The 25149-nt window shown below is 40.3% G+C and overlaps 1 protein-coding gene across 2 annotated transcripts in view; it reads left to right on the top strand.

Moving 5' to 3' along the window:
- The window catches only part of apbb1 (amyloid beta (A4) precursor protein-binding, family B, member 1 (Fe65)), a 116492-nt gene that overhangs the window by 11186 nt on the left and 80157 nt on the right, over positions 1–25149 (top strand). For both annotated transcript variants that reach the window (XM_081353752.1, XM_081353751.1), the window contains exon 2: positions 12155–12932. In XM_081353752.1, the coding sequence (XP_081209878.1) occupies positions 12164–12932 (769 nt within the window). In that variant the 5' untranslated portion in view covers positions 12155–12163. The remainder of the gene's footprint in view (positions 1–12154; positions 12933–25149) is intronic.

The raw sequence follows: 25149 nt of genomic DNA, 5'->3' as shown, positions 1-25149 counted from the left end.
GAGGACCCTCAGATCTGCAGAGCATAACAAGAATATGTAAAAGAAAATAACAGATTACTAAAGAGATTACTAAAAAAAGCTATAATTATACATACCGCAGGGATGGTCATCGTAAACAAACCATTCATGGTCGCACACTATGCGGGAATGCACCCGCTCGATCCGAAACATACCGCTGTAAATAACATACTATAAATATTTACTGAAAATAGAACAAATAACAGCGAAACACGATCAATGCTTGTTTATAAGGAGGCTGAACATACCTGTGATAAGTAGACAGCAAGCGCACAGCAGACGGAAGACAAGGACACAGTCTAAACCGTCGACGGCAACAAATGACATGACGGCAATACCAAGACGCATATCCGGTCGCCAAAACACACTTCTTTTATACTCCATACAAGGGCAGCCAATAAGCCACACGCATGCGCACAATCTCCCAATAGGTGGAGTTATTCCACCCTGCTACATCTACCCCTATATTACAAATCGTCGCCCCGACGATGAACAAACCTCAGGAACCATCCCAAGACCTAAAGGGGAGCTGATTCATCACTGGATGTTACACCAGAACATGACCCTTGTTACCAGTCCTCTTGCCATGACGGCTACACGACGAGAAACATGAGGGAAACACCTATTACCGTATTTTCCGCACTATAAGGCGCACTTAAAAGCCTTTAATTTTTTCAAAAAAACGACAGTGCGCCTTATAATCCGGAGCGCCTTGTATATGGATAAAACAACCGCTGACTTAAACCTTGTTTATACTTTCGCCTGGCAACGGAGCGCGAGCCTCCGCTGACTGCGCGCGCAACTCCCCATACAGACGAGGCATTTATACTTGACGCAACTGTTTTGTTTTAGACTGAACACCAGACCATACAACTGATTTAGACGCGCAAACTGGGTGCCAGTGTGATGAGATATACTACTAATATCCATCTGCTCGGGCAGATAATGCTCAAAGTCATGCATCTTCGGATGCGGAGGCGCGCGCGCTGTTACAATGATGTCATTTTTGCCGCGCGCGCGCCTCCGCGTCCGGAGATTCATGACTTTGAGCCGAATCTGCCCGAGCAGACGGATATTAGTTTTTTTTATTACCTTCGCGCTCATGCGGACACGTCGAGTATAAACAAGGTTTTACAGCTCAGCCACTTGTTTTTTCATATTTTTTGCAAGTGGTAGATCTTGGTTTACATTTGGACTTTGGATGTGATCTTAGGCTTGAAAAGGTTGGTGACCACTGCATAACGCAAACCCAGTCAAACGTTTGACTGCAGTATCTTCTATTCTATGCGCCTTATAATCTGGTGCGCCCTATATATGAAAACAGTTATAAAATAGGCCATTCATTGAAGGTGCGCCTTATAATCCGGTGCGCCTTATAGTGCGGAAAATACGGTACAAGTGTCCTGCCATGACGGCTACCCAACAATAAACACATAAGAGATACTTGTTACCAGTCCTCTTGCCATGACGGCTACACAACGAGAAACATGAGGGAGACACCTGTTACAAGTGTCCTGCCATAACGGCTACCCAACAATAAACATGAGAGATACTTGTTACCAGTCCTCTTGCCATGACGGCTACACAACGAGAAACATGAGGGAGACACCTGTTACAAGTGTCCTGCCATGACGACTACCCAACGATAAACACATGAGATACTTGTTACAAGACCTCTTGCCATGACGGCTACACGACGAGAAACATGAGGGAGACACCTGTTACAAGTGTCCTGCCATGACGGCTACCCAACAATAAACATGAGAGATACTTGTTACCAGTCCTCTTGCCATGACGGCTACACAACGAGAAACATGAGGGAGACACCTGTTACAAGTGTCCTGCCATAACGGCTACCCAACAATAAACATGAGAGATACTTGTTACCAGTCCTCTTGCCATGACGGCTACACAACGAGAAACATGAGGGAGACACCTGTTACAAGTGTCCTGCCATGACGACTACCCAACGATAAACACATGAGATACTTGTTACAAGACCTCTTGCCATGACGGCTACACGACGAGAAACATGAGGGAGACACCTGTTACAAGTGTCCTGCCATGACGACTACCCAACGATAAACACATGAGATACTTGTTACAAGACCTCTTGCCATGACGGCTACACGACGAGAAACATGAGGGAGACACCTGTTGCAAGTGTCCTGCCATAACGGCTACCCAACGATAAACATGAGAGATACTTGTTACACGATCTCTTGCCATGACGGCTACACGATGAGAAACACAAGAATGATACCGAATCTTCTCCCGTGCCTCTCCCTCTAAATGTTGCACTTCCTACTTAATAACTCACATCCCACTCACCAACCATAGAGGGAAGCCAGCCGACAGAAGAAACCTGGTTCAAACCACCTACGCTGCTGTTTTGCCTCAGAACATAAAAAAAATATATATAAAAGACATACAAAACACATAATTTTTTTTTTTTTTCTTTTTAAACACACCCACATCTCAGCCCAAACACAGATCACCCTGCCGACTATACGCCAAATGTGGCAAGCGGGCGGGGGGCAACTCCAGAGGAGACGCCAATAACGGCAACAATGTTCGACTACGCCACCCCAGAGTACTGGGGACTAACAGCCCTAAGGGCGCATAGGTTCGTTGATCAAAAGATGGTTGAGGAGACGTGGGTCATATTGCAAAAAAAGAACACACTTTTATTTTCATCTACATTGAAAATATAAATATTTAAAACACACAGCAAGATTCTTAGAATCAATTTTACAGTAACGTGCACAATATGTACCAGACCAGGGTTTTTCCTGGGTCAAAATTGGTCTTCGGTGGTGGCTGACCGACATGGTCATCCACACACAGCAAAGAGTACCCTAGTACCCACATGATCTGCAAGCCCAATATTGACAATAAATGTTAAATTTAAAATAAATACAAAGAAACAGTTTATGATTTTTTTCTTATCCTATTTATTCATGAAAAATGATCACTGTCAGGCTAGTAAAAGAAAGCGATTACAACTTATTTTATATCTATACCTTGATGTTTGTTTCTTTTGTTCCTCGTTGCTAATATTTGGTTGTTCATTCTTTTTATTTTCTTTTTTGGGGGGGCCATCATAGGGGTGGGCGATATGGCAAAAATATCATATCACAATTTTTTTTTCAGGAAAATCACGATTCACGATTTTATCACGATTCTTTTTATATTTTGTTTTTACTATTTTGTGACTGAGCAGCATTACAGCCAAACTAATGTCCATATTTTAAAAAACAAAGCCTTAGGTAACAACAAAAAAACAAAATGGCAGACAGGGGCAAAGATACAAATATTTGTCAATATTTTCTTTGTTATTAAATATTAAGATCAAAGATACACAGTACACATACACAACTTAATATACAAATTAAATAAACAGTGCTTTATGTTTTCAGCTACAGTAGGTGTATTTAACAGTAGCATTGAAGAAAGTAATTAAATGAACAAATATGAAAATAAAACAAAACATAGACACTGTATAAATTATGCATTGATACTTATTAAAGCTACTTAAAGTTATCAGTCAATAGTTTTGTTGTTTTATTAACATTAAAGGAATAGTTCTCCTAAAAATTCAAATAGTCATAATTTACTCTCTCAAGTTGTTTTAAACTCGAATAAGTTTATTTCTTCTGTTAAAAATAGAAGTTATTTGGAAGAATGTGGGTAACCAAACAGTTGATGTACCTCAGTGACTTCCATAGTATATTTTTCTCCTTTGGAAGTCAATGGGGACCAGCTACTGTTTAGCCACATTCTTCAAAATATTAATATTAGAAAAATATTCGAAAATATTCGAAGGAAATTAATACAGATTTGGAACAAGACAACATTAGAGTGCGTAAATGATGAGAAGTTTTATTTTTGGGTGAACTATCCCTTTAAGGACAAGCGGCAACGTCTTTACTGATGCTACTGTCTCTTTAAAAGAGCTGCGCGCGACGACAAACAGATTTACTCAATTTTCTCAAGTTTGCTTTCACTTTAGTTTAGACATAACTGACTTTATGTAAACCTTGTGTGTATTTAACAGTATAAGCACACAATAAGACTCGAAAGATAACTTAAGGCGCTGTTAGACAGGCTTTTAGTGCATGTGAGCTTCACATGCACGCGCTGAGAAACGCATGCGCTGAGAATAGCGCATCAGCACGCGAATTAAATGTTTAACCGACAGGGCATTAAAGCACATGCAAATTATGAACCTTTGTGAACTGCAGTGTCCTGTCCCTCGGCTCAAAGGAGTCAGGAATCGGACTTTAGCGGACGTGTTGTGTGGGAAATTGGGAATCCTGGCTGTTAGGACATCACGAAAGATTTGTCAACACACACAAAAACACTTCAAACTTGTTTTTTTTTTTTTCGTTTATTTAAAGTTATGTCAGCTGCATGTGCGGAATGCTTGTCACAAGTTCTAAGAGAAGATAAGGCAAAAAAAAATTGACTGCATTTCACACCCAGCGCTAATTCAGCAAAAATATTCTCCGAATGCACCGCGTGAAACATGGATTCGGTCTTCCGACCTTTAGGGAGAGAGCAGATAGAACTGAAGACGGAGAGTGCCCGCGCGGAGGTGGGGCGATGTGATCGTTCTCTCCGTCACTCCGTCAGTAGCCTGCTTCACTCACAAAACCCAATTACAGATCAAATAAGGCTTTGGCGGGACAAAAAATCGTTTTGGCGGCCGCCAAAAAATTTTCAATGTAGGAAAAACCCTGCAGACACAACAACCACAAACTTCTATTTAAATTGAGTTGGTTGACCAGCAGCGGAGGTACCTGGAGACGCGGGCTAGCTGCCTCAATTAGAAGAACCCCAGTAACCCAAACACACGCCCGCACACACACGTGAGGATTGGATGCAAGAAAACACACGGCACTAGGTGTAATCACCACACACCATACGCTAACAACTAGCCTCCCACTCCAGAACCCCCCAACTCCTGCACAGAAAATAAATATAAAACCAACAAACATATAAAAGACAATACAAGTATAACACAACAAACGAAAACAAAATATAAATGGCTTATCTTAAGAAAACAAAGACAAATTAAAAGCACACACTTCACTCAGACTCAGCAGTTATAAATTACAATGCCCAGAATGAAGTATGAAAAACAATAAACATTCATAAACTCAATATACTGATGCACAATCAGAAGACCAAGCAAGTGGCAGCTGGTGAAGACGGACCAGCCAGCAAGCCGCACCAGCCCCGACGCTTCACGACACCGCAACAACGTGCACAGTTACTATAAACTAAACATAGAGGCAAAACAGCAACGTAGTCACAATAAGGCGCTTCACGAGTTAATATTGACGCTCAATCCCATTGAGTAGGCAGGGAGGACCCTCAGATCTGCAGAGCATAACAAGAATATGTAAAAGAAAATAACAGATTACTAAAGAGATTACTAAAAAAAGCTATAATTATACATACCGCAGGGATGGTCATCGTAAACAAACCATTCATGGTCGCACACTATGCGGGAATGCAGCCGCTCGATCCGAAACATACCGCTGTAAATAACATACTATAAATATTTACTGAAAATAGAACAAATAACAGCAAAACACGATCAATACTTGTTTATAAGGAGGCTGAACATACCTGTGATAAGTAGACAGCAAGCGCACAGCAGACGGAAGACAAGGACACAGTCTAAACCGTCGACGGCAACAAATGACATGACGGCAATACCAAGACGCATATCCGGTCGCCAAAACACACTTTTTTATACTCCATACAAGGGCAGCCAATAAGCCACACGCATGCGCACAATCTCCCAATAGGTGGAGTTATTCCACCCTGCTACACATGCGCTCAGTGTTAAAGGTGATTTGACTCCGGGATGAAAATAACAGCGTCTCGACGACATGGCGACAAACACAGTCTACAAACGCAACTCTTCCTCTTCTCTGTGGGAGCGCAACAAGACCACGCCCCCTTTTTTTGTGTATTCCTGTGGGCGGAGGTTAGTCAAAAAACTGTTTTAGTGACGTCATTAAAGAAGGAAGTAGAGGGATGTAGTCCAAATCGGCCGTTCGCTGTAGGCTTTGAAAGGGGACTTCTGTTAAATAAAATATCTCGCTTGGCATTGAACTTTGAGCTTTATAATTTTACAGGTATTATTTATGCTCTAACAGCAACATTACACACTAACTAAAGTTTGAAAAATGGGATCACGAAGAACAGGACCTTTAACAAATATTGTAAGTAATAATTAGCATTTATAAGTAGCCTAATTCAAGTGTAATGGACCAATCTCTGTTGTCGCTGGATCTCGTGCTGGAGCTCATGTCGTGTTCAGCGGGGGAACTTCGAACTTCAGACCGCATATTCATGTTCATGAATATGAACATATACATATTCAAAAATATGAATATGTTCGTGAGTCTGCTGTCAACAACAGGCCTAAACCAGCCAGGGTATGGGTACAAAAACACAATCAGTAAAATATCATCTAATTATTATCAACAAAACTTATGAGATATATTTTTGTCAATATTGCACACCCCTAATATACAGTATTAATTTAGATATACATATATACATAATAAACATATTTCAACATCCTGTATATTTATATTCTTTTTCAACATCCTATGTATTTATATTCTTTTTCTTTTTGAATAAAATCATAAAATGTGACCCTGGACCACAAAACCAGTCACATGGGTCAATTTGTTTTTAATTTAGATTTATACATCATCTGAAAGCTGAATAAATAAACTTTCCATTGATTAATGGTTTGTTATGATAGGACAATATTTGGTCGAGATACAACTATTTGGAAATCTGGAATCTGAGGGTGCAAAAAAATCTAAACATTGAGAAAATCTCCTTGTCCCCGTAAAGTCAAAATTAAGTATGTGTTCTGAGTTTGTCACACCACAGAAAAATGTGTTATTAGCCACCCAGCCAAATTTGAATGATAAAAAAGCCGGCAAGTACATAAAATAAGCTATCAGAAGCTTGAAAAAATGAGCAGTAGTCTCTGCTCTCAAATGCTGGGGGCGTGTCCGCTGGCTGCGCTGAAACCACGCCCACTCGCGGGAAAGCTACCGTCGGCACACTCAACTGTCACCGCTACAGCTGGAATGGATGCTTCTAGCAGCTTAATTAGTTTTACAAAGCCATACATGTTCGAGCCTGGACTACCTACTATAATTATAACATAAGCACACAAGGCAACTGCCGATGATGGTACCAGTTGTTGGTGTGACGGGTGGATGAAGGCCGAGGCGGGAGATAGTCGGTTCGGCCACATTCACCAGTAACAGCGGATTATCAGTGCATCCCAGTTGTCTCCGACGAAAGTTTATAAAACTATATCCTGTGTAAAATGATCACTATAGAGACGGGTGTTGGTGGTGATCCTCAGCTCTCCATCAAGGTGGCTCTTCACAAAATCAATCCACCTCTTCTTGATGTGATCGTTTTTCGGAAGTTTAAATAAAGACACCGATCTGTTTTGTACGTGATCGCATCCAGGTAGTACGCATTTCCGTGACGAAGGCATAGCTAGCTAGCAAACTGTAAGCTGTAGTAACTAATAGTACTGACAGTAACTCGCGAGTGGCAAACTGATGTGAATGTGCTCTATTTATATTGTTAGGGGCGGGGCCAGCCTCAGGGGCTCCAGTGCGTCAAGTAGGGGCGGGGCCAGGAAATCAGCGGCTCCAGTGCGTCATCAAGTAGGGGCGGGGCCAGGAGCTCAGCGGCTCCAGTGCGTCAAGTAGGGGCGGGGTCAGGAGCTCAGCGGCTCCAGTTCATCATCAAGTAGGGGCGGGGCCAGGAGCTCAGCGGCTCCATTGCGTCAAGTAGGGGCGGGGCCAGGAGCTCATGGGCTCCAGTGCGTCATCGTGCCGCCGTTTTAGCCCCGCCCAAAAAATCCGGAACACAGCAATGGTGAAAACCTGTTTCACGGTCTAACTCCACAATTCAGTACTTCACAGTTCACAGTCTTTGTAATATGTTTTAGCAATACATTTCTAACATTTATAATGTGTTTAGAATTTTTTTTTAGAATTGCCTTTACAGGGACTTTAAAGTTTTCAATTTATGTTGGCGATTGTGCTGCATTCACTCACAAAAATAAATGTTTTATATATTTACAGTAGGACATTAACAATTTTTTCATGGAACTTGATCTTTACTTAAGATCCTAATGATTTTTTTGGCATTTTGGCAAAAGAAAAATCGATCATTTTGCGTATTGTTGCCACAAATATAGCTGTGCGACTTGTGACTGGTTTTGTGATCCAGGGTCACAATTGTTATGCAAGGCATCAGGGATTTCCATCATACGAAAAGACCGACGCTAATGAAGGTGACTCACATCACGATGCCCCTGTATGTTGCTTTGCATAAAATTAAACAATATACAGAACAATATCTAACTTTTATAGATCAAATAAAATGTACACAAACCTGTATTTTACCAAAGACATGCAACAATTTGACGGAGCTGCACTGCTCTCTCCTGAAGAGGTCGCAGAAAGCCCGCGATAAATAACTCAACCACTGGGATGTTATGTCTGACCCAGGATCTGGGTTACACAAAAACTACCCAAACACTGAAAAAATAACCCAAAAAAATCTACCCAAAAGCTCAACCCAGGATTTGGGTAGAAAAAATAACCCAAGATTTTTCAATTTGTTTATTATTGAAAATAAGTCATTTATCTGTGCGCGTCAGAAATCAATATGCACAGTAGGACAAATCGCCAAAACTATTTCTAAATGTCAAATAATGTTCATTGTCTATATTATTTTATTTACACCTTTTATGTCTTTCAAAAAATGCTTGTCGCTAACTAGCCACCATGGTGGTTCCCTCAGGAACGTTTTTCAGGTAGTGATGTAAGACACGCTTGTTGTTGTGGCTTTTATTTTGACGGCGCTGAGAACATTTGATTTTTTTTTACATTGATTTTTGAAAACAAAAATTTAAATAAAATGGATATTTACATTCAATTAAGGCATAAACGGCTGTTTACGTGAGCGCACACCAATCTCTGCATTTTGACATTTTTGTGTGTTGTACCGTTAAAGTGCGTGCATGTGGCAAAATAATCGTTTACCTCGATTATCTTGTTTTCTTCATCATTGGAAGTAAAAAAAAAAAAAAAAAAAAAATGTAATCGCACAGCCCTACACTAAATCTTTTATTGTGCTTTTATAAAAGCTTTTTGTACTTTTAGTAACAAACATTTTTAACACACAGTATCGGATTTGGATCGATTCCAATCTGATCGATACCCAGTCCAGCAAAAAGGTTTTTTTGTCAGTGCTGACTGAGACAGATCAGGGCAGGGCTCCAGACTAACTTTTTTCACCTCCGTCCTGGAACCATCCTGAAAAATGATTTGAAGTGTCCTAAACGTCCTAAAGTGAATGTCAACCGTCCGAAAATAAATATGTTGTTTCTGTACTTTGTATCATCTATAGTTGTTAGCTGTTAGTCACATAATAAAAACACCATTAAAATGTTTATGATATATATTATTATATTTATTTAGCTCCATTCAAAGTAGTTATCTGTAAACAGGTAAAAAACAGATTTAATAAAAAATAACAGGAGTTAAATGCTTTTTTGTATTCATGCAGAACAATTCTTTTTTTACATATACGAAAATTAAGATAAAAATACATAGGCTACAGCTCAAAACGTTTTTGAGTTGGTTGGATTAAAAAATAACAAATAAATACTGGTGACTACATATCTCAAAAATATCATCATTCTTTATTCTTTCAAGCAGCAGACATATTTATTTGTATGAATTAAATATAATGAATCATTATTAAAGCTATTAACGAGCAGTGAATGCTTTTCTCTTTTTCTTTTGTTGCTTGAGCAATTTTAAGGACACAGACCGCATTAGGTTTATTACCCACTGTCACTTTAGTTTAAGACATCGGATCATGTCCAATGACATGCGGATCCAATTGCACTGATGCACATCCAATACACTCAAAACTGTATAAGACATAACCAACATAGTGAATACTCTCCAAAACGGACATTTCGGCATAATGTTGTGTGTATTTGTCCATTCAGACAGGAAAGAGAGCTCAAATCAGTACTCGCGCACTGTATAGGTGTCTATGTGCACGGCTGCACGCTTCGGGTCGGGTGTGTGCGCACAGAAAACCGTACCGAATAGAGCTCTTTTTTTTGTGTCGTCACTCTTATTCAGATCTATGTCTGCTCTACTACTCATTCTCCCAGACGTTTAAATTTTTTAATGTTTTATGAGACATGCAGCGGATGTCAACCCGTGTGCCGCTGGGTAGATCAGCACATCACAGTACAAATGTGCGCATCTACCACAAACGCAGCAGGACATTAGTTCTGACTGGATCGCTTCCCAAGTCGTCACTAGTGTTGTCACGATACTAGAATTTCTAACTTCGATACGATACCTTGAAAAATATCGATATTCGATACCATTTTCGATACCACGGAGAAAAAACTGCCACAATATTAAGGGGGTATTTTTTTTATTTAAAGCTAAATATAACAAGTCTAGAACATGACAATGAGGTATATTTTAGGTAGTGCACTTGTTCAAAAGCATAAATGCTGGTTAATACATTAACGTTATTTGATGAACAGATTTAAATGCAAACGTGTGTGCATCACACACGAAAACAATGCTCACTGGATCGACATGAAGTCAAGTCAAGTCACCTTTATAGTGCTTTTAACAATACAGATTGTCTCAAATCACTTTACAGTATCAAATTGGAGGAGAGTGTCAGTAATTTATAATAATAAGATTAAACATTAAATTTTCAGTTAAAGGCATTTCATTATTGAATTCAGAGATGTCATTGTCTAGCTCAGTTTAGTTTAATTAGTATCTGTGTAATCAAATTGATGATATTTGCTAATGAAGGTAAATTGCAGAATTAAATAATAAGTCTTGAATAAAGTTAAATAAGCACAAGTTAATTTACATTTGACCACAGTTAAAATGTACTTGTATAAGATCACACAGAACGAGCAGTGCGCTGCGTTTTTTATGTTGCTAGGCAACCACTGAAACAGCTATCCTGTCAGTCAAGTAAACATCAAACAAGCCTTTTTATTAACTTTATTTACTTTCTGTTAACATTGTGGTAGTTACGGTTCGTGAAGTCGTTAAGCTCCTGGTAACCCGCAAGAGCACCACAAGTTTATCCTCCATCATCGCACTCTCCGGGCGTTCAAGCAACTGTAGCTTTCATCACTAAAACGGAAGGCCCGCGAGGCGCATAAACAGCGCGCAGAACGCTCGCTGGAAACCAATTGAAAATAGGCGCCTCTCATTGCAAAAAACGCGTCAGATGTGATCGGCCCCATTCACTTCACTTTTGCTATTTAACCAGAGCGAATGAGACGACTGCGCGTGTGGTGTTTTTCAACGCGCCTTTGGAGAGAAGTGAAAGTGAAAGCGCGGCTAGTATCGATACTTCGGGAAATTAATATTGGTACCGTTCAGATATTTCAGTATCGATATTTATCGAAATATCGATATTTTTGACAACACTAGTCGTCACTATCTAACATTTTTGTCTAGTTTTTATTCGTAGACGAAAATGTCAATAGATTTTCGTCATGGTTTTTGTTATTCCAAACTAGTTTTTATTCAGTTATCGTCTCGTTTCTGTCTGTGAAAATAAGCCATGTGATAGATGTACCGCGAAACAAGTCTCTGGGTGAGTAGCCGGCCAGTGATAGTAACTATAGTAACAGCATGAGAAGACGCGCTCTGTTGTAGTCAGCGCTTGGTCGGTTAATTTACGCATTTTCTAAGTAAGTTACCCTAATAGGCTATTAATAAATGAACACGCATACAAAAATGTCTTTCGTCCTGTAGGCGTCCTGGAGAATATCCTAAACACATTTTCTATCGTCCCCAGGACGATAGGACGCCGCTAGTCTCGAGCCCTGGATCACGGTATAACATCCCTAGCTGTGAATAGCAAAATTGAAATGTAAAATGATTAACTCCAATTTTAGTGCCCAGGATTTAGCATGTTTTTCACAGTGAGTTTGTATGTGAAATGTTCATGTCTTTGATGGCGTTGCAGTAAAGGTGTTTGTGTGTTGTTGTTTCAGCTCTGTGTCATGTCTGTGAAGAACCCCTCAGACCTGCTCAATGAAAACACGTACATCCCACCTTCACTGACCCTTGACCTCTGCTTATCTTATGAAAGAAAGTTGGGCCTGAAAGATACTCCAGGTTCAACCTCTTTCTCTCCAAAGAGTCGACATAACTACGCCAGCACAACCTCCATCCAGCTCCTCAAAGGCATTATGGGAGGACTAGAGAACGATGATGCGTCCCTTCAGCACCAGGAAGATGAATGGAGCAGAAATCAGGAAAATGAACATAGTCTTCCAGTCTCTGAGAGCAACACCAAGTGGATGAAGGAAGATCAGAACCAAATATGCAAGTTAGCAGAGCAGCAGCAGCAAGACCAGAATCTCAACCTGGTTGAAAACAAGAACGAATCCACAGATAGAAACCCAAACCAGAACTCACAGCGGCGAAATGAAGAGAAGAACAAGACCCTGAAAGCGCTATGCTCTGACCTGCAAGACTGGGCGGCTGATGAACCTCTTCTCATTTACTCTTCTGCCGCCATGATGGAAAACAATAAGGAACACCAACAGCAGACGAGAGACAAGGAAGCTGAAAGAGAGGAAGAGGAAGGCTTGAATCCCAGTGTATGTGTGAACACAGACCCTGAGCTGCAGAAGAGAGCCAGCGATGGTGGCGGCAGGAACGCTGGTCTGCTGTTGGGCCGGACCGGCGTGACCAGTGATGAGGACTCCAGCTGCATGTCTCTGTCCCAGGGCAGCACTGCGAGCAGCACCCCCGACGGAGAGCCAGGTACAGCACACACACCAGCAGATGATCCCAGAGAAACACCCTACACCAGTGGTTCCCAACCTTTTTTTGTCTGAGACCCCCTTTTTCCCAAGAAAATATTTCAGGGCCCACTTCACATTTAATATTATCACTCTTGTAAGCTTGCAGCAAGGATGACAAAAACATTAGTTTTCAAACAAACGGTATGTTTATTACTATAAACAGATACAGTGAGGAAAATAAGTATTTGAACACCCTGCTATTTTGCAAGTTCTCCCACTTGGAAATCATGGAGGGGTCTGAAATTGTCATCGTAGGTGCATGTCCATTGTGAGAGACATAATCTAAAAAAAAAAATCCAGAAATCACAATATATGATTTTTTAAACTATTTATTTGTATGATACAGCTGCAAATAAGTATTTGAACACCTGTCTATCAGCTAGAATGCTGACCCACAAAGACCTGTTAGTCTGCCTTTAAAATGTCCACCTCCACTCCATTTATTATCCTAAATTAGATGCACCTGTTTGAGGTCGTTAGCTGCATAAAGACACCTGTCCACCCCATACAATCAGTAAGAATCCAACTACTAACATGGCCAAGACCAAAGAGCTGTCCAAAGACACTAGAGACAAAATTGTACACCTCCACAAGGCTGGAAAGGGCTACGGGGAAATTGCCAAGCAGCTTGGTGAAAAAAGGTCCACTGTTGGAGCAATCATTAGAAAATGGAAGAAGCTAAACATGACTGTCAATCTCCCTCGGACTGGGGACAACAGACAAGACAAGGAAGGTTACTTTTGATCAGACGCGGCGTCAGTCGATTTTGCCGGGGAAACTGGACCATAGCCTGCTATGTAAACCCCCGAAATCATAAGTTGTTATTTCATTGATCTCAGGGCCGGATTAACGATTTCCTGTGCCCTGGGCAACAAGACTGAATGGCCCGGCGTAGTTAGGAATGCCCCGGCGAGAAAATTTGGATTTCTCTGATCTACATGTGTGCAATTTAGGACTTTTGAAGGCCAAAAAATTATAAGAAATAGGCTATCTTTAAAACCTTGTCATTAGATTATTTGTCAATACCTGCTCTCTCCTCATCTTCATATTTCTTATTCTCTCAGTCTTCTTATCCTGGCCTATTTCTTCTCCTCCTAAAGCTGAACTTTAACTGATAGTCTTTTCATTTCCGTCTGTGTCAGTGACGAAAGTAAACACAGGCTCAACTGATATTTATACGTTTTATGAATAATTTTCTTAGACAAGTTAATTCACTCAAGGCTACCAGGAAAGCTGTAGCCTAAGTCAGTATTGCCATTAGGAACCTTCTGCAAGCTTTGGAATTTGAAAACGTCTGTTTTTAAGTGTTAAAAGTAATTTTAAATAATACAAATTATAGACTACGTTTAACGCAGTTGGTGGAATTGGCAGACGTTCCCTTAAGCATTGTGCGCTGTGGAAACTCGTCAAAGCATTATGCAGCATTAATGCACGAATGATTTTGAATGAATATTTTCATCATGTCGATATGCAATGGTCACATAATGTTAAAACTAATCTTGCTATTGATATCTTTGTTAGACTACTGACTACCATCTGACTCAGAGAACAGGACTGGCACGAATCTCTTGCTGGAAACTTTGATTAACAGCTGATATCATCATCATAACCTTAAATGCTAAATTCAATGTGCTCTACCTAGTATTCTAACTTAGTTAGCCTATGTTATGTAAGGACATAAGATCAGCAGATCTTATACAGATTCTTAAATTTGTAACTCCACAGGGCCTTCATATTCACATAGGGCCCAACAGTAAGTAAATTTATTACATAAATTATATAAAAAGTACAGTTTGATAACTCAAGCCAAAGTCCTTTTAGGCAAGTCGTGCCACTCGGCCGCCATCTTGGCAACGCCTCCGGGCAGCTATTTCGGACTAACAAGACCAGGCTCCTATCTAAATGAATGGGCAGAGAGTCAGAACTGCACTTTCACTGGTCACTGGGACATAAAAACTGCATGTATAGAAACAGCAGTAAAATATGATAAAAATCGCTGAAAAAGTTTGATGACTTTGCCCCAATATAAGGTTTAAAACGCCTTTTTTCCCCACAGGTTATACTTTTACTACGCATGTGCAAGGGTTCGCGACAACAACTTCATTTACGTCTCTATCCAGAAGGCCGGTGTTGTGCATATTCAATGTCAATATTGTTCTCCTTTATTTAAATATAAGCAGGTTTGCACTTTATCAGTAATAACAATGTATTGTATAGATCAGTAGTTTTAACTATTCATTAAAATGAATCGGTTCAAATGAATCATTAGTTCGCGAACTGGATGTGTCATACGGTTGTGTGATTATCCCAGCAGTTAGGACATGGACATCCCACAAGGTTAGTGTCAACACAGAAAACATTACATCACCTGATAGTTTTTTTTGTTTATTTAGAGTAATTTTATGTCAGCTGAATGTGCGGAACGCATTTCAGAGAAGATAAGGCAACGTATTTTAGCACAATTCAAACCCAGCGGTAATTCAGGGGAAAAAAAATCTCCTAATGCTCCAACATCAAACTGGTCTTCCGACCTTTTACCATCATGTCGTTTTATTTTGATTAATATGCGTGCGGGAGAGAGAGCAAGACAGACAGCGCTTATTTTGGAGACGGTAAAGTCTTACTTACACTTTCGCCTGGCTTCGGAAAGAGAGAGAGAGAGGGTGCGCGCGCGCGACCGGGGCTCTCCCTCTCTGCTTGTCCTTTCCATATGGTTCTTTCAGTTAAAATTTTAACTTAAAAATGCGCCCTGTCACTGATCTTGCACACACAACAACTCGCTGTCCCCAAATCGTCTCGGCTGTCGCAAAACCTCAACTGTGCGCATGCTTCAGTGGAACCAGACGATAGGTTTAAATGTTTCGCGGCTTGACTGTTAAAAGCAGATGATTGGCTTTCCAGCGGGAGGGGCGGGACATGTTCATACAACCGCCATCATTGCCGTTACGGGTTTTCCTTATATAGTTCTATTGAGGATTGAGGAAGTGGCATGTCTCTTATATAGAGAGCCTAAGTCCCTCCCCTTCCGGTCGACCACCATGGGACCTTATTTCGGAAAAATATTGTATGGTAGTCAATGGCGAGAGACAACAAATATTTTGATCTCGTTTGAATTGTGCCCTGATTTACACATGATGTTTGTCAATTTAAAAGATGCATTTTAAAGTCAAGAAAGTCGCAGCTTGATGTAAAACTGCTGAGGTATAAGACTGTGAAAATACGTAATTACAAAGACTACAAACCCAGAAGGCGCACATGCGACGTCATACCTTTTCTCTCAATGAATGAAGCTAACTTTACTGAAGCTAACGTCTGTCATCTTTTCTGTAGTCTTACATTATAATCGTAACGTTACGCCGTCATGCCTGAGTGTTTTGAGCCAGAATACACACATACGAGCAACGGATCTTGTGACGTACATAGTGCGAGACGAGAGATGTAGTTCATTGAGCGATTTTCACATAAAGCTAAACGTTACTCTTCTGTTTTATGACAAACTGCGACTTTCTTGACTTTCATAATTACCTTTTAAATTGACAAACATCATATGTGTAGTTCAGGGCACAGTTCAGACGGAATAAAAAGATAAGTTATCTCTCGCCATTGACTTCCATACATATTTTTTCCGAAATAAGGTCCCATGAGCCGGAAGCGGAGGGGCGGGACTTAGGCTTTCTATTGTCTCTGCTCAAGCTTAACCTTTAAAATAAATAAAACCACTTGTTTTTTTTTTAAAGCATATGACTACATTTTTCCACACAGTGCTATCAAATTCGATAAGAGAATCGTTAAAGAATTGGATCGATAATCAGAATCGTCAGTGTCATTATTATTGATAAAATCTTATCAATTCCCATCCCTATGTGAAGACAGTAAAATGATAATCAAACATTAAAGAACATACATGTTTTTTTAATAGTTTTTTTTTTAAGAGTTAAAAGATTAAAACATTTTGCTAACATGACTTATTGTGTCACTGTCAGTCTTTTTACATCAGTGCAAAACTAGGGTATGCAGATTATCAGCACCCCCCCCCCGACCCCCGACGATACACTGTCACCTTTTTTAGTCTGAGGAGTTTGCAGGTATGTTTTTAAACCAGCACATGTCAAGGCCCGTCTTAAGTTTGCCAATGACCATTTGGATAATCCAGAGGAGTCATGGGAGAAAGTCATGTGGTCAGATGAGACCAAAATAGAACTTTTTGGTCATAATTCCACTAAACGTGTTTGGAGGAAGAAGAATGATGAGTACCATCCCAAGAACACCATCCCTACTGTGAAGCATGGGGGTGGTAGCATCATGCTTTGGGGGTGTTTTTCTGCACATGGGACAGGGCGACTGCACTGTATTAAGGAGAGGATGACCGGGGCCATGTATTGCGAGATTTTGGGGAACAACCTCCTTCCCTCAGTTAGAGCATTGAAGATGGGTCGAGGCTGGGTCTTCCAACATGACAATGACCCGAAGCACACAGCCAGGATAACCAAGGAGTGGCTCTGTAAGAAGCATATCAAGGTTCTGGCGTGGCCTAGCCAGTCTCCAGACCTAAACCCAATAGAGAATCTTTGGAGGGAGCGCAAACTCCGTGTTTCTCAGCGACAGCCCAGAAACCTGACTGATCTAGAGAAGATCTGTGTGGAGGAGTGGGCCAACATCCCTCCTGCAGTGTGTGCAAACCTGGTGAAAAACTACAGGAAACGTTTGACCTCTGTAATTGCAAACAAAGGCTACTGTACCAGATATTAACATTGATTTTCTCAGGTGTTCAAATACTTATTTGCAGCTGTATCATACAAATAAATAGTTAAAAAATCATACATTGTGATTTCTGGATTTTTTTTTTAGATTGTCTCTCACAGTGGACATGCACCTACGATGACAATTTCAGACCCCTCAAAAATAATATAGGCAAAAATATAGGCAAAAATAATAGCCTATATTGAAAATACAATAACAAAAATATCAGTAGGCCATTTGTAATTATTTATTTACTCCTAAGTAGCCTATAAATTGGCCCTATTTTAAATGAAATAACAAAACTATCAGTATTCACATAGGAAACAAAGAACGAATAGGCTATTTCAAAATTAATGCAGTCTGGGACCTCAATACTTGAATGTTATAATATACTGCATGTTATTTGTGAGGCTTTAGCAATCAGTGTGAGGATTGCTGCTGGCAGTGAGTAATAATTAGGTCAATGCTTGGAGAGATCTTTGACGGGCGAGACGCATATCATCCTCAAGGGTCTGTCTGGCCCTGTATTTGGTTTTAAGGGCTGTCATGGTTGAAAACCCTGCTTCACAAAGGTAGGTGGTGCTGAAGGGAACCTGTGACAGACTGGGTGTTCTTCTGCAATTTCAGACCAGAATGACTCCAATGGGACCTCACTGAAACCTCAGGCTGGCATCAGAGGATATTTCTATAAGCTCTTCCAGAAGTCTTGATGGCAGAGTAGCTGGAGACTTTGCTTCAATGTACTCAGTGAAGGGGTTTCTGACCCACAGAGACTCAGCTGCTTGCTCCTCAGTTAGAGCTGGGAAATAACTATCACATTTCTCCAGGACCTTTGATAGATGCACTGTTATTTGACGTTGAGTGATTTTAAAATTCAAATGTCTGTCTGCAATAAATACATGGGTGTGCTCGAACATGTCACTGATTCTGGAGGAGACACAGGTTTTCCACGTGTAGTTTTCTTTTGAAAGCCTCAACTCGTTCATCACCACAGTGTTTATGTTTGCACCTTGCATTGCTCTGTTAAGCCTGTTCATTTCACTGAATTTGTCTGAAAGGTAGCTGAGTTGAGTGAGCCATTTGTCATCGCCCAAAAATTTATTTCTTTATCGCTTTATTACCACATAATACCACAGCGCAGAGAGCTGATCCCGCCCGTCTTCTGACATTGTTGCGATGCGACGTTTGACTGTATTATTTGATAATGGTATCTTAGCCCCGGGGTTTTCAAAGTGGGGGCCGCAGCAAGTTGAAAAAAAAAAGAACAAAGTAAAAAAAGTACAAAAATTTGTTAATATGAGTATTGTAATGAAATGGGATTATAATAATTTGTTGCATAGCCTATCTGAACATTATACTTTTAATGAAATAAAACCATAGTCCAGGTAACTATCTTGGTATTTCGTGTTTCTCCTCACCTGGGTCATTACTACAGTATCAGCAGCTATAGGCGAATCAGTGGGACTCTGTCGTTTTTGTGGAGGACGAATTACAAATTTGTCCATTTTTTGGTCAGCTAAAATTAGCTAATCTAATATGATCGTTCTCCTTAATGCTCACTGCTCAACACTTTTCAAAATATGAAATGACCCCCCCACAGAGCTCGCTGAGGCCCCCATGTGGGCTGTGACCCCCCCCTGTTGTGAACCGATGCCCTATTGTGAGATCCAGCTCCGCTGATCAGATAAAAGACATCCGCTCAAACCACATCCAGAGGTAATTCCAGACATTTAACATTTGTAGTGAATACGGTTATCTGACACCTCCCAATAACACTGGGTTTAAAATATTTGCCATTAATGAGGGGCTTTAAAATGACATATTTGGAAAGCTTCAAACTACTGTTTGCATTTGTGTATTACGCACATTCAAATCGACCCAACCATTAATTCCTCTGGTTGTGCTATAGGATGATGCAAAATAATATATCAAATTTTGTTTTGTATTTTATCTAAATGAAAATAAAACTGAAGAAATAAAGTGTTGTCAGCTTAAACTGTGTTGTTCACTAAACCTCAAACAACACACCAAACAGATTTTTGGGAATCAAGCGTTTGGTTGGTCAGATAACGGTCTTGGATTAGATTGATACCTTGATCCAGATCCCTCATATCCTGCTGAGTTTTGCACAGTTGTTGCTATGCTATGCTGGCTGTGACTTACAGTGGTTTTAATGATGGCGATAAAGAATATCTAGCTCTCAACTGTAGGGTTGGGGACCAAAACCCGGTACCGATATGAAACCGGTATGTAACCGGACCGGATCACAATGCAGATTTCGGTGCCTCATTTTTGCGCCACATGCCTCAGCTGTCGGTTGAAATATTTGCCCCCTGGTTCTCCGAAACGAATGCAAGCATCATCACCGCATGTGATTGCTAGTTAACCCTTTGAAGCGTACGATCGTTCACACTGCTGTGATTAGAACGTTCAGATCAAGTGATCATCAACTTCTAAATTCAAATCTGCATTCGCGCGTTGGCCTGCGCAATAGCTCAAGTTCAAGTCTTTATTTTGCCAGAACGACCCACATCGCCTGGAATTCATTTTGGTGAATGAATTGGCTCACACAAGACAATGCAACATAACATATACAATAACAACATGAAATCTAAACCGAGAACAAATACTTAGATTACTGCTAATTAAATAATAAGAAAACTGATCAGACAATGTGCTAGTACGTTTAGTGACCCTAAGAAGAAGAAGGGCGTAGCTGTGTCTGTATAAATAAAGTAGTTTGTGATTGTTGTTGTGAGTTGAGAGCCCTCACAGCCGGGTAAGTGCTATTAGAAAAACGGGTGGTTCTGGATCTTATGCCTCCTAACCTTCTGCCTGATGGTAGAGGGATGAAAAGGGAATTAGCAGGGTGTGATGAATCCTTGAGTATTTTCAGACCAGTTTTGAGTAGACGGGTGTTATAAATGTCACAGATCTTAGGGAGATCCAACCCAATTATTCTTGACGCAGTGCTAACTACCCTGTTCAGTGCAGACTTATCATCCGCCGAGCAGCTACCCCACCATACAGTGATGGAGAAAGTGAGAATGCTCTCTATCACAGCCCTGTAAAAGTGGAGCATTCCAGCCTTGGACACTTTAAATTTCATAAGTTGTCTCAAAAAGAAAAGTCGCTGATGAGCTTTTTTAACAATCTGGCTGACATTGAGGCTCCATTTGAGACTGGAGGAAATGATGGTCCCAAGGAACCTGAAACTTTCCACCCACTCTACAGTTTTGTCCTTGATGGCCAGGGGCTGGAGCGACTTAATATTTTTTCTCCTAAAATCAACAACCATCTCCTTGGTTTTGGAGATGTTAAGAGACAAGTTGTTAACTGTGCACCACTCAGCCAGCAAGGACACTTCTGTTCTGTAGGCCGATTCATCATCGTTAGTGATGAGGCCTACCACAGTAGTATCGTCTGCAAATTTAAAAATTTTGACTGAGTCATGATGAGAAAAACAGTCATTGGTATAAAATGAGTATAAGAGGGGAGACAGAACACACCCCTGAGGGGCGCCAATGCTGGTCGACATTGATTTTGACAAAAGGTTATTAACCCTAACCACTGGAGATCTATCAGTTAAAAAGTCAAGAATCCACTTACATATGGACTCCTTAACCCCCAGCCCCAAGAGTTTGTCGCACAATCTCTTTTGTATAATATTATTAAAAGCAGAACTAAAATCAATAAACACAACCCGTGCATATGTAGCTGGCCCCTCCAAATGTTGAAGAATATTATGGGTGCAAAGAGAAACTGCATCTTCAACAGACCTGTTCTCCCTATATGCAAATTGGTGAGGATCAAGTGACGTAGCTGAGAGATGATTAGCCACTAATCGCTCAAAAACTTTCATGATAACAGAGGTTAGGGCCACTGGTCTGTAGTCATTCAAACAACTCACATTAGACTTCTTGGGCACAGGAATGATTATAGCTGAATAAAAACATGCTGGGGCTTTACATACTCTAAGGGACCAATTAAAAATGTCAGTGAAGACATACGACAGCTCATTGGCACACCATTTAATAGTGGCAGCAGAGACCTGGTCGGGGCCTGATGCCTTCCTGCAGTTTTGTTTCCTCAACAGAAATCTGACCTCTTTTTCTTCTATCAGAAAAGGTGGTTCGAGAGGACCTATGTCATTGAGGAAATTAGAGCTGACTGAACATTCAGAATTGCATTCAAATCTACAATAAAATTAATTTAGTTTATTAGGTAGTGAAGGATCATCATCAGAAACTGTGTGATTGTTTTTATAATTAGTAATCTGTTGAAGGCTTTGCCAAACACCCCTGTTGTCATGGACACCAAGCTTAGCTTCAAGCTTGGCCCTATAGTTAGCTTTAGCCTTTCTAACAGCCCTTTCAAATAGAGCCCGACCGATATATCGGCAGGCCGATATTATCGGCCGATATTAGGCATTTTCAAAACTATCGGTATCGGCATTTATAACGGCCGATAAATTAATATTTCAAAAATAAAATAAAAACGGACGAAACACCCTTCAACCATGTTATGAGTGTTGCCGTTGTATAGTTTGTCCACCAGAGGGCACTCTACACCGTCCCTGTTGGCAACACTCGTGTATAACGTGCCACACATTCAGCAACCTGCTGATCCAGCCCGAGTCGGGCAGAGAGAACCGCGAGTGAGATCAGCGTAGAAGTGTGTTCATGGTGAGTTGGTAACGACTCACGAGACATACATTGCTTGAATAACAATTAAAAGAACATCCCTATCAGTTCTCTTAACTCAAATAAGGATGACAAAATTCGTGACTCATGTCCAGTTTTGCTGCGGTTAAATAAGCCGAGAGTGAAGCGGAACAACGCGACGTAAGCTATATTCACATAAAATGTTAACACTGCAGTTCACAAAAGTTCATAATGTGCATGTGCTTTAATGCTTTGTCGGTTAAACATTTAATTTTAAATACTGATGCGCTGTTCTAACGTGTGCGTTTCTCAGCGCGTACATGTGAAGCTCACATGCACTAAAAGCCTTTCTAGTACCAGCGCCTGGATACTGGACTAAGTTATCTTTCGAGTATTATTGTGCTAATACTGTTAAATACACACAATATTTACATAAACAATGTCGGTTGTCCGCTTGTCAAATGCGTGTACATTAGACGTGTCATGCTCAGCTCTTAAACAGACAGTAGCAATTGTAAACAGTTGCCGCTTGTCCTTAAAGGGATAGTTCACCCAATAATAAAAATGATCTCATTATTTACAGGCACTCTAATGTTGTTCCAACTGTATTAATTTCCTTCTAATATTTTTCTAATATTAATAGTTTGAAGAATGTGGGTAACCAAACAGTAGCTGGTCCCCATTGACTTCCAAAGGAGAAAAATATACTATGGAAGTCACTGGGGTACATCAACTGTTTGGTTACCCACATTCATCCAAATAACTTATTTTCAACAGAAGAAAAAAACAACTTGAGAGAGTAAATTATGACAATTTGAATTTGTTGTCAATTTGAATGTGAAATTGTTGTTTTTGTTCAAAGGACTAAACGTTTAGTCTTAAAAAAAATCTTAAGTTTGTATTTTTATACATTTTATTTATCAGAACTTTAATATATTTTGATGTTCCTCTGTTCTGTTGTGACAATACAAGAAACAAGTTTCTTTTTAAAATGCATTATCATATTATTTTAGTTAAAACTCATAAATAACTACAAATAAACTAATGTTAGGGAAATTTGTTAATGTTTTGTTGCGCGTTTCTGAAAAAAAAAAAAAAAAATATCGTCCGATATATCGAATATCGGATTTTAAAACCAACAAATATTTGTACCGGTATCAGCCTTCAAAATCCTTTATCAGTCGGGCTCTAGTACCCATCAAAAGTTTGTACACACCAATTGTAAAGTGTGTCCAAACTTACTGTAATATAATACACATAAATAATATTGCTACTGTATTATAATATACACATAAATAATATCGGCCGATATATCGGTATCTGGCTTTTTTTTATCAGTATCGGCATCGGCGCCCAAAAATCCATATCGGTCGGGCTCTACTTTCAAATGCATATTTAGCCAAAGAATACTGACAAATATCTCCACTCTGAAAAGCACTTTTTCTCTCCAGATACAACATTCTAATATCCTTACTAAACCATGGCTTGTTATTGCTATAAACACAGTTTTAGAGGGAAAACATACATTTTCAGCAAAGTGAATATTTGAAGTAACAGCATCACAGTATTCGTCCAGGGTAGTAAACTCATCCCTGAAGACAGACCAGTCAGTAGTATGAAAGCATTCTTTTAATTCGTTTTGTGCTTGTATAGACCATTGTTTGATCACTTTTTTTTGTCGGCTTAGTAGATTTCAGTCTCTGACGATATCGAGGGATGAGGAAGATAGTGTTATGATCTGACCGTCCCAAAGGGGGCCAAGCAATAGAATGATATGCATTAGAAATTACACAGTAGCATTTATCTAGTGTCTTTTCACCCCTGGTAGCAGTATGAATCTGCTGCTTGAACTTGGGTAGTGATTTCTTTAAGTCCATTTGATTAAAATCACCTAAAATTAAAAACCACAGAGTCCGGACTAGAATTCTCCACCTCTGTTATGAGAGCCGCCAGCTGCCTGCAAGCCTCCTTGGCTCCCGCTTTAGGTGGAATGTAAACAGCGGCGAAAATGACGGAGGAGAACTCCCGCGGGAGATAAAAGGGTCTGCATATAACAATTAAGCATTCAGCTCCGGTGAACAATGTCGTGGGAGGACGACAGAGTTGGTTTATGTAAAAACAGACACCCCCACCTGACGACTTCTGTGAATCCTGCTGCGATCGGTCAGCTCGTAGTAGAGTGAAACCCGGCAGGAGAAGACCCTCATCTGGCATGCTGCCATCCAGCCACGTCTCGGTCAGGCATATAACAGAACAGTCAGCAGCGTCCCGCTTGGATCGGATCAAGATAGCCAGCTCGTCCTGTTTGTTAGTCAGGGAGCGGACATTCGACAGGATCATGCTGGGAAGCGGAGAGCGGTGAACCCTCTTGTCTTAGTCGAACCAAAACGCCCGCTCGTTTGCCTCTCTTCCTTGGAGGTCGCTTGTGTCTGTAAGCATTGGCTTGACTGCCAATATTTCCGGCAACATTCCTCCAGTGATCGGAGGCCGGGAAGTTTTGCAAAGTGTCCCGAATACATAATAGTTCATGTCTGTCATATGTAATCAGATTGACAGAATTGTCAACAAAACAGAACAAAACGAGACAAACATAAACACAGAGCCACACCGCGTTGCCATAGATCGGCGCCATGTTGACAAAATCCTCAGCGCTGTTATATAGCCTATCACAACTATTCTGGGTTTTCAACCACATAAGGTGTATTTTAGGTTTCAGACATTCAAATACACATAATTATTAGCAAAACAACATTTATAGTTTGTAAAATACAC

The sequence above is a fragment of the Scardinius erythrophthalmus genome, assembly GCF_964197995.2.
Source record: "Scardinius erythrophthalmus genome assembly, chromosome: 23".
In the NCBI taxonomy this organism is placed as follows: domain Eukaryota; kingdom Metazoa; phylum Chordata; class Actinopteri; order Cypriniformes; family Leuciscidae; genus Scardinius; species Scardinius erythrophthalmus.
This window is presented reverse-complemented; position numbering and strand designations above follow the sequence as displayed.